This window comes from Camelus ferus, chromosome 23 (assembly GCF_009834535.1).
Source record: "Camelus ferus isolate YT-003-E chromosome 23, BCGSAC_Cfer_1.0, whole genome shotgun sequence".
NCBI classification, from domain to species: Eukaryota; Metazoa; Chordata; class Mammalia; order Artiodactyla; family Camelidae; genus Camelus; species Camelus ferus.
Window position 1 is genome coordinate 15,644,479 of NC_045718.1, and position 18,160 is coordinate 15,662,638.

At 41.8% G+C, this 18,160-nt stretch overlaps 1 protein-coding gene across 4 annotated transcripts in view; it reads right to left on the bottom strand.

The window, feature by feature from the left end:
• Positions 1-18,160, bottom strand: part of DSTYK (dual serine/threonine and tyrosine protein kinase) — a 47,884-nt gene that overhangs the window by 24,449 nt on the left and 5,275 nt on the right. For 3 of the 4 annotated variants that reach the window (XR_004314771.1, XM_014557250.2, XM_014557252.2), the window contains exon 2: positions 6,024-6,412. Coding sequence is in view for 3 of the 4 variants with exons in the window: in XM_014557250.2 (XP_014412736.2) it covers positions 6,024-6,412 (389 nt within the window). In the remaining variant the exon portion in view is untranslated. Of the gene's footprint in view, positions 1-6,023; positions 6,413-13,024; positions 13,136-18,160 lie in introns of all 4 variants that reach the window. The other variant, XM_032467012.1, reaches the window with a different exon arrangement.

Genomic DNA, 18,160 nt, shown 5'->3' on the forward strand with positions numbered 1-18,160 from the left:
ATATTGGCTACAAGTAAAAGCCCTGCTCTGCTGTGAAACAATTTGGCAAAAGAAGTCAAGAAGAAAATATTATCACCCCAATAACAGAGTTTCTGCCTGTTGACAGTACTTTCAACCTCTGAGTCTCTGAATCAGGGGAAATTCCTTACCACCACCATCCTCCACCCATAGGGAAACACAAACAAAACAGAGAGATGCATTTGGTTCAGGAACAAGGTAGACAGGATTCTAAAAAAGGGAGAGGACCAAAGAGGAAGATTAAGACCATGGTGTCTGCCAGATTTTCTTCCAAAGAGCTAAACTTGAAAGGCCAAAAGTGTATCAGTAGCTGTGAACTTCCAGCTGTTCTTTTTAGGAGGTATCAAGACTATCACAGTGAACTCAGAGATTTTAAAAAGAATCTTGCCGCTAAACTACACACATCCTTAATTAGGTAAATTAGCCTATCATACATATTACCATGTTTCCTGGAAAAAGAGGAACGTATTGGTTGTAATTCATTGTGTATGTTAGTGTGTTAGAAGAAAGGCAAGAGAGGTGCTGAAGGCAAAGAGCAAAGGATGACTGCATTTGCCTGAACTTCCCATACCCTTTTTTTAACATATCACTTTAGTTCCCCTTTCTTTTTGCCCTATAAAATCATGGTTTATTTTAATTGTAATTCTAGAATATCATTCTTTATTTCTCTGTTCTATACATATTACCCCAACTTTGTTTCTCTTCCCTTGGCATGGCCATCTTGACCTAATTCCACATACCCTCTCCTCCCAAAAGTATCTTCTTACCCTGAGGACCATCACCCATGCTGCTTTCTTTCTTTTACCCATCAACTACTAGCTTTCAATGTAGATACGTTCAAGAGAAGACATGGTATCTAACTAAAAGTAAACAATACATAACATGTTTAGTCTCATAAGGTGCCAAATTAATACCAAAAACTAGACAAAAATTGAGAGAAGCTAGTTTTCTACCGACAAACAATGTTTAGTTAATTTGGGGGTTAAAAATTTGCATACATGTGTCATTTATAGTAAGATATTTTATAATGATTTTGGATTGTAAAAATATTAACTGCTGAGAAATTAATAATATCAATGTCCATGTGAAATTAAAAATAGATTATTTCCATTGATGGCTACTGAATAAGGGTTATTAAGAGAAGTTTTTACTACACACAACTGGTTAAAGCTAAAAATAGTAAAAACTAAGTTTATTTGCAAAGTCACTAGACCTTGCCTGGAAACATTAGTCTACCTTAATTCTCTGAAATATACCCTGCCAGACATCACCATGAGCCAGTAACCATGACAGTGTGTGGCAGTCTGGCAGCCAGGTGACATGTCCGTTTGTCCAAAGAGCTGGAAAACACCTGTGGGGGAGAGGTGGGGGATAAACAGGCTATTGATAAAAGCAGAAAACTCAGAGCTACAGAGAGCTATGTAACTACCAAAGAAAATGAAACGCCACTGTGAGGCTGCAGGAATCCCACCCCAAGCTGAGGAAATATAACCTTCTCTGCTTCTTTTTATTCCTTTTCTTATAGGTGTTCATAGGAAAAAAACATACACACTCATTCACATATGCACCACACACATCAGATTGAGGCAACTCTAAGGCAGACAACTGTGTTCCACTGGACCTGAAAAAGGGAAAAAAAGAAAAGGAGGTCGTGTATGTATCAGAAAGGGGATGAAGTTGTGGAAGAGGAAGTATGGGCATGGAGACAGAACTAGAGAAGATGGTGAATGGTGAAATGTTTCGCCAATTGGAAAATGACAATGTTTTAACACTAAATGAGGGTGCAGAAACTAATGGCTTGACAGTGTTCTCTATTGCTGAATTATGAACTGAGAATCTCAGGGGACTGAGAACTAAAAAGCTGGGAGTACCAAGCACCGTGGGTCCATGTGAGTTGGCCTTTTCTGGAACAAACTGAAAATGGCTAATTTATGAGGACTTCAAAGTAACATATTAGAAGAATGACCATTGTATAAGAGTGTAGGAGGAAATTCTGCTTTAATAATTTGACAGTTACAAATGAACACCTCATTTCCCCTAATTCAGTCTTGGTTTCCTTTCTGTACCACCCACTTTACAAACCAAATGGAAGGTCTGTATAGAGCTAACTCACTGGTCCTAAATATAACTAGAGCTAAAAAAAAAAATCTTTCGCACTGGCACGAAAAATCTTCAGAGTAGCTAGGAAATGCTCCCAGCAGTAAGCTGAGCATCTGTGATGTGTTTAATGGAGACAGGAGCCTGACTATGGCGACAGAGCAGGGCCTGAGCTCCACAAAGGCTGCCAAGGCCCCTCTGAGGCTCAACATCAGTGGCTTCTAGACTTAGAACTGCTGGGGTCCGTTGCTGTTTCCACATCAAAACCATTGGAGTAGAAGGTAGATCCAGAGAAACACTGGCTAAGGAAGCCTCACAAACCACATGAAACAGAACACGAGAAGCTAGAGGATTCCCCCCAAAAAGAAAAGATTATTTCTCAAGAAAGAGAATATATATTTCAACTGTGTAAGGAGAAAGCTGATTTACAGATGAGATCGCTTATACGTGGAATCTAAAAAAAAAAGAAAAGAAAAAGACAAATGAACATAAATAGAAAACAGAAACAGACTCACAGACATAGAATACAAACTTGTGGTTGCCAGTGGGGAGGAGGGTGGGAAGGGACAGAGTGAGAGTTCGAAATTTGTAGATACTGACAGGCATATATAGAATAGATAAACAAGTTTATACTGTGTAGCACAGGGAATTATATTCAAGATTTTATGGTAGCTCACAGAGAAAAAATATGTGACAATGAATATATGTATGTCCACGTATAACTGAAAAATTGTGCTCTACACTGGAAATTGACACAACATTGTAAACTGACTATAACTCAATAAAATAAAATTAAAAAAAAAAAGAGAGAGAGAAAGCTGATTTAGTATCTCAACTTCCCAGCCAAGTAGCCTCCTTAACCGTTACCATTTTGAGTGCTTACTACATCTATCAGGAGCAGCACAGGGAACTCTCAGCAGTAAGGTAGGTGCGCAGGGATGCACTTGGGGAATGGCTCTCTTTTTTCCGTGACTTTCTTTTATCTCCTCAATCCATGGGACAAAAGTAAGTGAGAATTACAAATTGAAACCAAATTCAAATCATTAATGGTCAGCATGCACAAGGTTCTGGGTTCAATTTCCAGTACTTCCATTAAAAAAAAAAGAAAACCAAAAACTACTAATAAATAAATAGACCTAATGACCTCCCCCACTAATAATGATAATTAAAAAATAATTAAAACCAATAAAATGAAGAGACACAGAGAGATCAATCAGTTTGCCTGTCCTGCAAATGGCTTTGTTCACATTCCGAGACTGTTTTTAAAAAGCAAGAACAGGAAAGATCACCACCCAACCAATAGTAGTCATCTCAGCTATTTAACAGTGTCTTCTAGGCTGTAGGTCACAATGTATCAGGTCAGATCATCAATCTAGTGGGTTGCTACCATTATTTTTTTTTAAATGAAGTCACAGTGCAATATCAAAAAGAAAATCCAATCAAAAAATGGGCAAAAGATCTAAATAGACATTTCTCCAAAGAAGACATACAGATGGCCAACAGGCACATGAAAAGATGCTCAGCATTGCTAACTATTAGAGAAGTGCAAATTAAAACTATAATGAGGTATCACCTCACACTGGTCAGAATGGCCATCATCAAAAAGTCTACAAATAACAAATGCTTAGAGGGTGTGGAGAAAAGGGAACCCTCCAACACTGTTGGTGGGAATGTAAACTGGTGCAGCTACTATGGAGAACAGTATAGAGGTTTCTTAAAAAACTCAAAATAGAGTTATCATATGATCCAGCAATCCCACTCCAGGGCATATATCTGGAAAAGATGAAAACTCTAATTTGAAAAGATACATGCACCCCAGTGTTCTTAGCAGCACTTTTTACAACAGCCAAGACAAGGAAGCAACCTAAATGTCCATCGACAGATGACTGGATAAAGACGATATAAACACACACACACACACACACACACACACACACACACACACACACACACGATGGAATATTACTCAGCCATAAAAAAGGAATGAAATAATGCCATTTGCAGCAACATGGATGGACCTAGAAATTATCACTCTAAGTCAAACAGACAGAGAAGGATAAATATCATCTGATAGTGGTTTTACGTGGAATCTAAAAAAATGATACAAATGAACTTATTTACAAAATAGAAATAGACCCACAGACATAGAAAACAAATGTATGGTTACCAAAGGGGAAAGGAGGGGAGGGATAAATTAGGAGTTTGGGATTAACATATGCACACTATTGTATATAAAATAGGTAATCAACAAAGGCCTACTACATAGCACAGGGAACTATATACAGTATCTTGTAATAACCTATAACAGAAAAGAATTTGAAAAAGAATAAGTTTATATATATGTATAACCAAATCACTTTGCTGTACACCTGAAACTAACACACATTGTCAATCAACTATACTTCAATTAAAAAAATACAAAATACAAAAAAAAAAGGATGTCAAGTAGAATAGAGAAAGAAATAGTGTGTTTTGCAAGAAGTAAAAGTATTGTTTCATGAACCTTTATTCCAAACGTATACACGTATGTTAAGTACAGGGTCCTGATACATTATTTCTTAGAGTGAATTAAAATCTAAAAAAATTTGAAAACCACTAAGTTATTGGAAACTGAAAGGACTAGACCAGGGCTGAATACTCTAGAGATACTGTGTATGGATCAAATACTTATGAACTGTGAGGAAGTTTGTGGGTCAACAGAGCAGCCTCAGTCAATAAACAAGGACCACTGTCAGAGCCACTGTCAGTTACGCGGGGGCTCTCACAGCGTCCTGGAGCTAAGAAGTGTGAGCTCTCAGTCTGAAAACAGAAAAAAGCCAACACTGAAACTGAGCTGAGAGAAAACGCTGGCTTGTTTGCACAGCCCCATCTAGCATTTACTGGGATAAAAGAAATCTGGACTTTGGAAGGAAATGAGATGACAGTTTCTACTTCTACAGTATCACAGGCTGTGGCCACAACCAAAGGACTCATTCACTGACTGAGAGATCAAGCCTTCTAGAACAGGGGCAGGTGGGGAGAAGAAGAAACCATTCTCCTAGTCCCGCCAAACTAGCCCTACCTTCCTGGCACAGCTGACCAAGGCGGTGGACTCTCTGTTCTGAGCAGGTCTGCATTCTTTTGTTCCTACCAGCTGGACCCTCACACAGTCACATCTCTGCCGATCTCCCCTGGGCCTAATGAAATAGCCCAGCCCGAGCTATACAGTAGCAAAGGAAGCCCTGCACAACAGACAAGTCCTTCCGAAGTGGAGATTTGAACAACAGATTGACAACATGATCTTTCAGGAGATGTCACGAGACCCTGTGTCCTCCTTGGGAGTTTAATTCAAGAGAGAAGCAAAGATATTTTTCACATGACGGGATCTCCATATCTCCTTATGTTGAGCCAGACCTGTCCTCACATTCTGACATCCCTTAAAAAGTAGGAGACGTGATCTGTCCAAATTAGTCAACAACAGCAGGTCTAAGGAAAAATTCAAAATTCTTCATTTGTTCTCAACCCTGACAAGAACGTTAATCATCTTATTGGTCCTATTAGAAAGGAATGGCTAAGAGACAATTCTAGCAACAGCTTCCTGCTAAGAAATGAAAAAAGGATTTCTAACCCTGATCATAATCATTCTGTAAAAGCATGCCAAGGTGCAACTATCACATTCCTTCAATTTTCAAAAAGGAGATAAGGAGGCAAGGAGACAAGCAAATTGCCCAGGGCCTCGCAGCGTGGGAGCAGAGGCAGGGATGGGCACTGCTACAGCCTTGTCTGGTTTTCAACTTCCTAGGTTATGTTCCGTTGACTCCTGACGCTCAGAGTCCAGAGTACATATTGCCAAATTCCCTTCTGAGAAAGCTCCAGTACAAGGAAAGCTGGAATGTATGTGTGCCACTGTGTAAGCGTGAGACTGGTACCTGTAAGAGAGCATGGTGCATCGTCACCTCCAGTTCCGCTAAAACATGGGCGGCATCCTCACTGTCCTCTTGGACCTCCAGGTCCTCCTCAGGGATGGTCTCCCAGTTGCCCCGGTGAGCAACCAGCGTGTGCACGAGTTCATACTGGCCGGGGAGCGCCAGGCTGACCCGAGTCTGAGTCCCGTGGGTGAAGCGGAGGCGCCGAAGCTTACAGTTCTCCTCACTGCCCAGCTTGGTGGTGGGAAGTACCTGTGCCCCCAGCAGCAGGTTCAGCAGCTGGCACTTGACCTTACAGTCCTGGCCGAGGATCAAGATGCAGGGGAGGCAGTCCACCATCTGCTGGAGGTGCTTCTCTTCCTTGGGTGGGAAGGAAATGCAGCTCAGCTGGCCTGGTTGGGGAAGGGGAGGGTGGAGGAGGAGAAAGGGGGGCAGAGAGAAGAGTGAGGAGGGGTAGAGAGAGACCCACACAGAGATCCCACTAGGATATTAGGTTCCTAGGAATTCCTTTTCTAGGAAGCTCTTGGTTAAAGGAGATGTCAGAAAAACATTCCAATCAGAACACATCTCCTCAAATATCAAACAGGAATCCCCCTCTCTGGCTTATCCCCAGAACAGCTGTTTCTATCCAGAAAGGTGGCAGTGACTTGATCTACCCTCCCCTCTCCTTTTTCACCCAGTGGAGGGACAGCCTAAGGTGTTTACAAGGACACAATCCAAGATCATGACATTGACAAAGCCAGAAAAGTCCAAGGACTGGATACGTCAAAACGAAAACCTTCCTCATGACCCAAGACCTACTACTTGAACACATGGAGGCCCTTTTAAATGTCTCTACCACATGCAGTTTTAGCTTATTTCCCTCATTTATGACATATTTTGTAACTAACTATATGAGCTAATCTTTAAATCTACATATATCGAAATAAAATGTTATTCAAGGGTGCATAAGCTCTAGAATCTTTTCTGGTTCATCTCACTGATAGCTGGTGACAGCATCCCAGCTGCCAAGTCATCTGTTTTCTCAAAACACTGGATGCTCAATTAAGATCAGTATCTCCTAATCAAATCACGTTCTTTCAGTTTGTGGAAGACAAGACCCCAAGTAAGACAGGGGGAAGAAACTTGTTAGGATAAGATACGGGCAAATCTAGGAAGAAATGTGATCCATCTCAGAAACACCCTTTCAGGGCACCGCACTCATCTGAATTGCGAGCTTCCACAAACGGATCAAACAGTACTCATGAGAAAACACAGGCTTCTTAAAGTATGAGAACCTCTGTTTAGGAAAAGGAACCGGAAATTAGTTGGCTAGAGCTTTCAGATTCTGAACCCAATCATTCCCTGACTTGTTCAGTGCCAGTGCTTGCCTGTGTCTAAGATTCAGGCAACCGTGTGTTTGTTCAGAAAGGCACAGACACGCGGTTCTTAGGCTGTAAGAAGGCCAGTCTCTGAGCCAACTGCGTCCATCTTAATTGAAATTTGGGGCGGCACCAACTGAAAAAGTATTTGCTTTATTCACTTAATCATGAGCTGCATTAAACCATTCATAAGCTGTTTATCTTGTTCATGTAACTGAAGCAAGAGAGGCCTGGTACATTTAAGAGTTTGTTCTGCTTCAGATTGTACCTATCCTGCCACAAACTATTTCAAATCCTCCAACCCCCGTCTCTTCCACAAATGGTACCAGCAAAAGGTTTAAAGAAGTTGGCTTTCACCCAGACCCCTCCACGCATTTCAGTAAGCCCCTCCTTCCAAGTCTGCCTAGAAGTACATCACCAGCCTGTGCATGGATGTCAGCAACACCAGACACTGAAACAAGGAAATCTATTCTCCTGGAAAGAGATGAAAAAGCAAAGTGTTAACTGAGTGCACAGTTCTGTGCAAGGTATTTACTAAGCACAAGAGCAAGACACCAGACCACTGGTCTAACTTTTGACCTACAACCTAAAAGCAAAGGGACATAGCCAATTGCTTGTGCAAGTAGCAATGGGCTAGTCCAGAGTCCCCTCATACTGTGTTCACAACTAAACCACATTTATCACAGTTGTCGGGGAGGCAAAACAATCTTCCTCTACCCTTTTAGTTTCTTCTGGCTGGGTCTAAGAATTAAATTGACATGAGACAGATTAACAGAAGAAAAGAAAATTTAATTACGTACACACGGGGGATGCGAACATGAGACAGTCCAAAGACAGTCAGGTAAAATGAGGTACATATATCATCCTGGACTAAGGAGACAGGAGTAGGGGGCTGGGTCCTCAAAAGAAAGGAAGTCAATTCACAGGAAGAATGAAAAGAGTAAATGTTTGGTAAACAAATGTTTGCTGGGCCATCCAGAAACAAAGGGGACACAGAGAGGACTCTGATCAAACAGGCCTTGCTAGGCTCCTCCCCTGTCTACCACACCTCGTTTATGTGACACTGGAGCTAGTTCTGGTGATTGCCCTCTTCCTAGGATAGACCCCCTATCTAAATTCTTCTGGGCAGTTAAGATGGAGAAGGTAAAAGCTCTCCCTGAGCCTTTTGTTTCTTTAAAACAACCAGCCTAAAACAATCTTCATACCAAAGGGACACTTTGAGGGTGGCAAATTTTGCTCCCCTACACAGTCTCTTCTAGTCATATTTATAATTACCAAAAGCAGGAAGAACTATCATATTTCTCTCTGTATCCTCAACACCCAACAGAATGACTAACACGTAGTGAGTGCTTTATGTTAAGTGGCTGTTTGCTTTGTGTAAGAATCCACCGACTGTGAGAAACTGTCTACAGAAAGCCCTAAGCGGTTGTACTAAGTACTAAGTACAGAAAAGTCCAGTGCCATGATGAACAGCTTAGGAGCAACTGTCATTCCTAAACAGCTCCTTCATCTCCACGTGGAGAGTAGAGGTGGACAACAGAATAGGACCTCCCCATTCTCCTTGCAGAATTCACCAGCCACAGCCTCAGCCTGAGCAGTGAGAAGTCTGGCTAGATTCACTCTAATCTACACTTCCTATCTTCCTCTTTTCTGATTCCTCCTCAGAGCTCAGATGGGTGTCTAAGTGTAAGTTCATACTCACAACCTTCATAACTCCTATAACAAAAGCTGGTACAGGAAAAAAAAAAAAAACAATAAGCCTAAATGAGCTTTGCTACTGCTGCTGTTAGGAGATTAGGTAATAGAGGATGAAAACCAACTAACCATTTTTCAGGACCAGTGGGAGAGATCGCAACATCTCTGAGACACAGGGTCAATATAGGAAAGCCAGTAAACCATGCTGCATCAGCCAAAACCACAGCAGACACACCCCATTATTCATCTGAGCCTAATTATCACACCCCCATCTCTGGAGTGACAAAAACAGTCACTCCAAATAAACCGGCTAGAGTCAAGCAACTGGAGGCTAGCGCAATGGGAGAGGGGGCTGACGCAGAGATAAGTCCTAATTTCTGTTTCCAAAATTGATGCACTCTGCTAGGGTCCTGCGTGCAACCCACCAGCCTGAGAAAAGGTCTTCAATGTGGATGTAGCCATCTGTTTTTCAGTATATTGTTATCCAAGCCCTTTGCTGCTCCCACTAATCTTTAGCTTTGTCGTTGCTCTTCAATGTGACTACAAGATTTGAACAAGGGCATGGAGAGAAATGAAGTTGAAATGAGATGGGTTCACTCCTTGTTCTTCTCGACAAATGGTTGGGTGAGAGAAGAACGCAGCGAGGAAGCGGGCAGAGTGCGAGAGAGGAGGGCAGCCGATCCCATCCCGGGCTTCACCATGACTGGCTCTGTGACTTTGGCAATCTACTAGCTTTTTTCTAGCCTTGGATTTCTCATCTGTGAACTAAGGCAGTTGGATTAGATCATCTTTCACATCCCTTCCAGTTCTAAAATTCCAGGATTCCTTCAGGTTTTAACTGTTGAAAGGAAAGTAATTGAGGGGGGATGGACAGTTGGTCTGGTTGTTTTTATTTTAAAATTATATGTGAATTTAATTATGCAAGCTCTCCCAGGAGGACTATAGCTGCAGATCAAAAAGCTGACTGAACTAGCCAGGGACTCCGAGGACCTACCGCGCTGTTTTAGCAGGTTCTCTAAGGAAGAGATTAAAAACTCTAGACTGTCGGTAGGAGGCAGGAAGAAAACCTGTTTCAGAGCTAGAGCAGCTGCGTCACTGACAGTTAAAGGACTTTCGAGTTAATAGGATTTCTTTTGTAATTAATACAACAGCAGCTGCATATGGGGCGGCCAGAAGGTAACAGCATGGCCCTCAGCTGGAGCACATTAACCCTGCCAACTCTGGCTGCAGGAAAAGTCAAATCGTCTTAAGCATAAGCTGAGACTTTTTTTCCCTTCATGGTTCTTAAATACAGATGATCTTGATTAGGGTTACTTCTAGACAAAGGTTTCAAACTGCCAGAAGAGCAGCTAAAGCAGCAACCCATTGTGTTTATCTGTTTTAGAAAAGGAAGGGGAATAAAGTATACCACCTCCAAATATGTCTTTTTGACACAGTGATTGTTTTGAGTGGGTTATTTTTTAAGAAACAGCAGACCCAGGTGAAGCTCTGAAAACTGAGAAGTTACACTTTTGTGAGAGATATTTATATTCAAAAGGAAAAATCTCCATTTGTGAGGGTGTCTCCCTCCAGTACCAAGAAAAAGAGGACTCTACAATCTCTAGACACTCTTATCAACACAGATGGCAGCCACTATAAACTGCCTAACAACCTTAGCCCTGTTTACCATGCTTTTCCTGGTAACTGCCCATAACTAACTGCCCCCTCCCCAGCCCAACACTGTTTGTCTTTAGCTGGAGATGGTGTTTAAGGTAGTGGCTTGGGCCATTTCAGAGTTACTCCATTTCTCCTGGATGTCTTCCATGTGTACAGTAGGTATACATGTTATTCAAATTCTGTTTGCTTTTCCCCCATTAATCTGTCTTTTTAAACAGGGGTGTCTCAGCCAAGAAAGAACCTAAGAGGGTAGAGGGCAAACTATTTTTCGTCCCCCACAATAATATTTACTGACTTCATCACTATTTAAAGTATTTATCACTTTATTTGCCTCATCTCTTTTAATGCTCACAATTCTACCAGGCATGAACTATTATTATCCCCATTTATAGATAAGGAAGCAGTAGCTTAAAAAGCAAAACAAAATTAAAAAGGACCCATGTTTCTCCATTTATCTAAGCAGTTAAAAGGTAGAACACAGGGCAGTGCAGGAGCTGTTCTTAGGTGTCAGGGGGCCAGGTGAATACTTACTGGTAGACAATGTTCCTGCAGGGTGGCAGAATACGCCATCCCCAAAATGCCACTTGGGCATAAGGATTATTTTGAGCTAAAGGCACTAGACACACAGCAGGTATAAGAAGGGCACTCTGACCTCCCCTTTTTCTTCCTGAAAGTAAGAGATAAACTCCCATTGAGAAGATGCCCTCCCTATAACAGAAGGAAAGCAACATTCTTATCACCAGAGACTAAAAGTCCAGGCCAAAAAAATCCGTACAAATAAGCCTTGTTAAACTAACTGGTATCTTCCCAGTTACTTTTCCACCATGAACTCCAAGCCCCTGTGTCTTGTCTCGTTTTCATAATTTACTTCTCTTTGTCCAGTTCAGTATATAAACATTCAACTCTGTTTCTTTGGGTCTTCATTCTCTTGTGAGGACTCCCATGTACATGTAAAATTTAAGAAAATGTTTATGCTTTTCTCCTGTTAATCTGTCTTAGGTCAGCTGAAAACTTAGGCCCAGATGGAGACCCTAAGAGGACAGAGGAGAAAATTTTCCTCCTCCACATCCCCTACCACATTTCCCCCTAATCTGGGGCCAAGCACAACTTAGTAATTATAAGACCTCAACTTAAAAAAAAGCAGGCTGACAGAGTCCCTATGAAAACTGCACAAAACCATAAGGAATAAAGGCTGGGGGAAAAAACTCACAATATTACCACTAGCTAATGAACACTTTAAAAAAATGTTGTTATTCTACCTAAGATCTCTAGGGTCTCTTTTCTAAAAGAAACAGTAGGGGCTTTTCAGAGAAATTTTTAATGTTCCTCCCATCAGTCAATCTGAATGCCCCTTTGGGTTTGAGGTTGGGCCTATTCTACAAAGGGAGAACTGGTGGGAAGGAATGCTAATGACCTTTTGATGTCTCTAGTGACCCATCAGGATAGATACTTCATTAAAATTATGTTTGGAGTAATGGATATACATCGACACATTCTCCTTGTTGCCTGTTTTTCATCCCAATCAATAATATGAGTGAAGGCCAGGGTAAGGTGTAGTCCACGGCCAAGGTGGGGAAGGCACTAGGGGGAGTAGGTGAAATGGAATTCTAGCTCTGCCTTATCATGTTATTGCAACTCATAAGGTGGACAGGGCTTCAGAATCGACTCAGGTCTCAACAGTTACTACTGCAATACTTGTTCCTGGTACCCAAGGACTTCCCTCCTTCGGTAAAATTTTTTATTTCACCTTTAATATTGAACTTGAAGTCCTCTCTGAAGTGACTGAAATACAAAGGATTTTATAATTCACTAAAGTAATCAGTGACAGAGATATGCACTTCCACAGGGATGCAGTGATGTTTTATTTCTTACTAACTCTACGTGCCAAGAGTGGAGAAAAGGGGGACAAATCCTAAGTTGAGAAATGAACATTACAGTCTTTCTACTACAATCAATTCTACTACAAGCTTCAAAGTATTGACCTACAAAAACCCCAGAAGCTGTGAGACAAATAATTGTGCCAAGAAACATTTATTTATCATTTCCAAACAGGCTCTATGACCTTCAGCTAAATTCAAAGGAGTCTGAATTTACAAAGGAAGCATCCCCATTTAAGGAAAACATATGCTTAGGTAGTCTGGGTTTCAGAATCTTCAGGACCAAGCAATCCAAAGTATTTTGGTTGAATGGGATGGTTTTTGGAGATCAGAGATTGAAATGTACTCAAGCAGCCAAAGGTCTTATTGGAAGCTGAAAGTCAAGCTGGCAGAAATGTCACTAAAGTTATCCTACCTGGTGGTCATGTTCAGATCTTGAATAGTTCCTAAGAAATAGATTGTACTGGCACCTGGGAAGATGACATAACCTCTGACTCCACCCCCAAGGCTTGTGCACCTGGGAGACCTGTGAAATGAAGAGACCACACTCAGCAGCCTGCTGACAAGTTGCCCTTCTGGGAGAAACTGCCCCTGAGGCTGGTCATGCTGCAGAGGGAACAGAAAGGCAGCTGGCAGCTGAAGCTGTAATTTAAGGGATGCAGAGATGGAAGCGGTTCTTCAGAGAAAGCCAACCCCATGCTTCACTGAGGGCTTAGTTTCCATCATTTGGAAGACAGCATCTTACAGCAAGTAACCATTAAGAATGATCCAATGGGGGCAATGTGGTAAAAGGATGAAGGAACCCACTCAAAAGGGGGACTCACTGATAATTTAACCATAAAAAAATTTTAAATGATAATAAGAAATAATCCATTGAAAAAAATCAGGAGTGCACACTGATATACATAAATAATAAATCAACAGGAAAAGGAAAGCTCTTCCTTCCCAATTACCAACTAAGGAATAGTGGATAGAAAAGCCACCCCTGTGGTCAGTGGATGCTAGGCCTAGTGGAGGGAGGCATCTTTAGGAACAAGATAGTCAGTGAAATCTTAGAACACCTCTCCACAAAACACTAATCAATTGCAAAAGGAAAACTGGAGATGTTAAGGTACAGAAACCTAAAGGACACCAACATGACCAGTGATGAAGCTTAACATCTCCAAGGGTGGGTGGGCTGACATCATGTACCCCTGATGCGATGCCCACCACGGCATTCCTGTGCTTAGTCCTGCTGAGAGCTCATGGCTGAGTCTAGTCCCAAGGAAACAGCTAGATCCATGCTGAGGGTCATCCAACAGGATGTAAAGCCTGCTCTTTAAACCCGTCAAAGATATAAATGCCACGGGAAAGGCCAAGGGACTGTCCACATTAAGGGAGCCAGAAGAGACATGACAACTAAATGCAACATGTGTTCCTGGATAAGATCCTGGATCAAAAAGAAAAAGACATTATTGGGACAGTTGGCAAAAGTTAAATGGGGTCTGTGGACTGGAGGGTTTATTTCCTGATTTGGGGTAATTGCAGGCTGGTAAGTAGAAGCATGTCCTTGTTTTGGGGGAAACGGGCACTAGAGTGTTTAGAGGAAATAAGACAACCTATTTAGAGCTTGCTTTCAAAAGGCTCAGAAAAAGAATAGACTATATATATTATACCAGAAAGAGAGAGAGAGATCGGGTGATGGGGCAAATGCAATAAAGTCTTAACACCTCGGGAACCTGCATGAAGCGGGTATGAGAGCTCTTTGTACTGTTCTGGCAACATTTACATAAATTAGAAATTATTTCAAAATAATTTTAGAAAATAAGCCAAAAGGATTACTAGCAAAATGTATCCAGGTCTGGATCTCAGAGGAAAGAGATTAAGAGGGAGAATTTTACTTGTAAAAAACCCAGTGGTTGGGGGTGGGGAGCAGTTGGGGAGGGTATAGCTCAGTGATAGAGCGCATGCTCAGCAAGCATGAGGTGTCCTGGGTTCAATCCCCAGTACCTCCATTTAAATAAATACACACATACATACATACATAAATAAACCAAATTACCTTCCCCCTCAAAACAACAACAACAAAACCCCAGCAGGTAAAAAATGTATCAAATACAGTAATAATGAAATTTTAACAATAAGTCTTCACTGCCCCCACTTCTGCCCTGCACACTACCTTCTCTCTCAATCTCCCTGGGATGATTTACTGATGCCAGTTCAGAGTCTGGGGAATCCAAGGCACTAATCTAAGTAAGTAGTTCAGGATCAGATTTAGGATTCCAATCCTTTAGACTAAGCAGTATAGACAAACACCGGCTCCAGGATGGGACACTTTGATGGAGGTTACCTATCACTATCCAGTTCACTGAACAAGAAGCCACCAGAAGAATCCTGACCTCGCACAGCCTTGCAGTGCCCTAAGGATTACTGAGCACTCGGGAACACATCTCTACCTCTTCTGCAGGACAGGCCTCCTCTTTATCACATACCAACAAACCACATTTCCAAGTTGCTGCAACAGAACTCCTCCCTGTCTCTCCGCGGAGCAAGAGCCAGCAGAGCAGGCCAACGGTTCACTCAGGAGCGACTGAGCTAGGTTTCCCCAGCGGGGTTCTTGTTCGCCAAAAGAATAAGAATGACTTTCCTCCCACTGTTTCCCCCCGCATTCCTCATTCCTTCTTGCACCTACATGTCTCTTACTATTAAAAGTTAAAACTAGAGTATGTTGTACAGAATATTCCTAAAAAGTACACTCCCTATTGGCTTGGCCACCGTCCCTCTAATTTGAATAAAAAGAGAGCTTTTATTCAAAGTAGTCTTGTCACCTAGTTGCTTTTATTACCTTTATTACCTAGTTGCCTTGGTCCTCGGTCTGGAAAGTTGGGTTTGATCAAAAAAGCCCTGGGAAATGCAATTCTCTCCCACTTACATAGACTAGAAAGGGCAAAGTCTGCCTGGCATGAATAACACACGAAAGTCTTAATCTGATGAAGCTAAAGTTAGACCTTTTTTACATCTGAGTGATAAAAGTGATAAAAGCATTTTTAAAAAAGAAGTGTGAGTTGTTTTTTTTTTTAATAATCAAAGGCTCTTATGAATACATAAGATATCATTATTCTTTGGGTTAGTTTTGATGCATTATTAGTTGGACAAGTGAAAAGTAAAACCACCCTCAAGTTCTGCTTCCCATCTTCCTGCCCGGAGAGCACTGCCCCAGGGAGCGGAAGCCACTTTAAAGGCCCACTCCGAAGACTTGGGGTCAAAAGGCTCCTGCAGCCACGTGGCACCAGCTGGGGATACATCCAGACCATTCAAACTGCCTGCTAAAGGCGACAGAGGAAGGTACTGCACATGATGGGCACTTTGATCAGAGGCCCAGAGGGGACACTGATGAGTCCCCCATGCTCTGACCAACTTTCCTTCAGGGCATTTAGGTTTGGACTTGGGAGGAATATTACATATGAGGAGACTTTCTCAGAGAGGCTGATTTATAGCTTTAAGCAAGGGGCACGTGTCTTAACCACTGCTACACCTCTTCTCCTCTGTTCAAGTGTCAAGTTCCAGGATCCCCAATTTACCAGGCTCCCCATTTAACAAAGAACTGAATCAATTTTCAAGCATGGGGTGGCCTATACCCGGACTAGAGATCTAACAGGGGCCTCCAGGCAGGCCTCTGAGCATCAAGAAAAAAAAGCAGCATCTTTCATACAGACTCACCCTCTACACTCTTGTTATGAACGACACCATTCAGATTCCCTGGACCATGTAGGAAGCAAAACCTATCATCTCCAGAGGTGAACTATTTTCCTACAAGAAGTAAGGAGCAGATTCACTTTAGGTCTCAAAACTGTTAGGGAAAAAACCCACGTCCTCTCAGATACCTCATACTCGTCATACCGGCTTCCCCGTGAGTAACCTCTGAGAAAGACAGGAAGATGAAAGATGCTCTGAAAGGGGTCTTCGTGAACGCACTCTGCTTTTGAACCACACAAACAAGACAATGATAATCACTCCATCCAAGACAGGTTGGGGCTAATTTTCCTGTATTGCCAGATAGTAAAGAAACTCAACTCCTGTTTTTATCAATGCCATTTAATCTTAGAACTTCTCATATGCCTTATCCCCGTGTCCTCAAAGACTAATGGTTAAGCAGGTGATCAATTTGTAGAAGAATCCTCCAGAGGGATATGATGAAACACTAATCCTTCTTTCCTTCATAACATCGATTTAGAATTAACAAATCAATGAGCTGGACAGTGCTTCCCCATTGTGTGTCCTGTACCTAGTACAGAGTAAGGCACAAATAAAGATTTGTTGAGTGAATAATATTAAAGATTTTCTTCCCATACCATGTAAAGCTCTGGTATTGCACGCAACTCATTCTTGGGGACGTGAAAATCATCCTTTGGGATACTGGCATAGAATGCAGCTCCAGCCTAATCAGTCATCTATCAAATGTTTATCATTTGCATTGCAAGGGATACAGTGTTCATGAGTTAGTAAGCAAGATGACACCCTATATACATAACAATCACACAAATTAAAAATAAAAGCATGATCTGTATGTCCAGAGCCTACAGGAATTGAGGAACAGGGATAAGGTGAAATTCATACTGCTCTTTACTTCAGCAATATTTCTTGAGATTTTATCTTCAGAAAGATTGTTTCTGAGAAGTGCATTTACTGCAGTAAGATTCTTTGTTCCCTTAACCTAGTGAGAAAGAGAAGCCTAGAGAAATAAATGGAGATACTGGGAAAGTAGACAGAGCAAAACAAAACCTAAAGACCAGAATGGATCTTTATTTAAATCCATGTTTTCTTCATTTTTAAAATTAATTTGTATATATATTTTAGCGGAGGTACTGGGGACTGAACCCAGGACCTTGTACATGCTAAACATGTGCTAAACTACTGAGCTACATCCACTCTCCATGCTTTCTTTAAATACTACTTGCAAGGCTGAAGAACTAACCATACTGAAACCAGTAATGGCTTTTAGGACTAAACTAATCATATTGCAAATGATAATAATCTTAAAGGTAATAATGTCTTCTTTTAAGGTCAGGCAGAATTATCCAGCCTTTTTATTGGTGGGCTGCCCTGTGCCGTGGGAAAGAGATTATCCTAGGAAAGGAAGCTTAGAAAGGGGAAAGGGTAGAAAGGCCATTGTATTTGGGAAGGCCATTTCTTCCCAAAATTCCTCCCAGGGAGCTTGGGGTTGCAAGAGCGGCGAAGAGGGGCTCGATCCCCTAAATGTCAGGGACTGGAAACTGAAATAAGAGGTTGGAGTAAACAGTGTCACATTATACTCATTCAATCAGATAAAGTCTCCCCACTGAAGTGAATTATGGTTCCATGGCAAGCTACGGAGCCTGAGTTATGACTCACTTGTAACAAATCATCTCCATGGCAGGGTGCATTTGCACTCCCATGGCCAGGTCAGAAAAGAACAAGGGGGGAGTCACAGAAGCTGACTTGGACTAGGAGCATAGAGACCCGGGCCTAAATCTGGCTTCAGCCCAAATTGTTGTCCCTCATTCCATCTTTCTGCTCCTCCCATTCTTCCCCC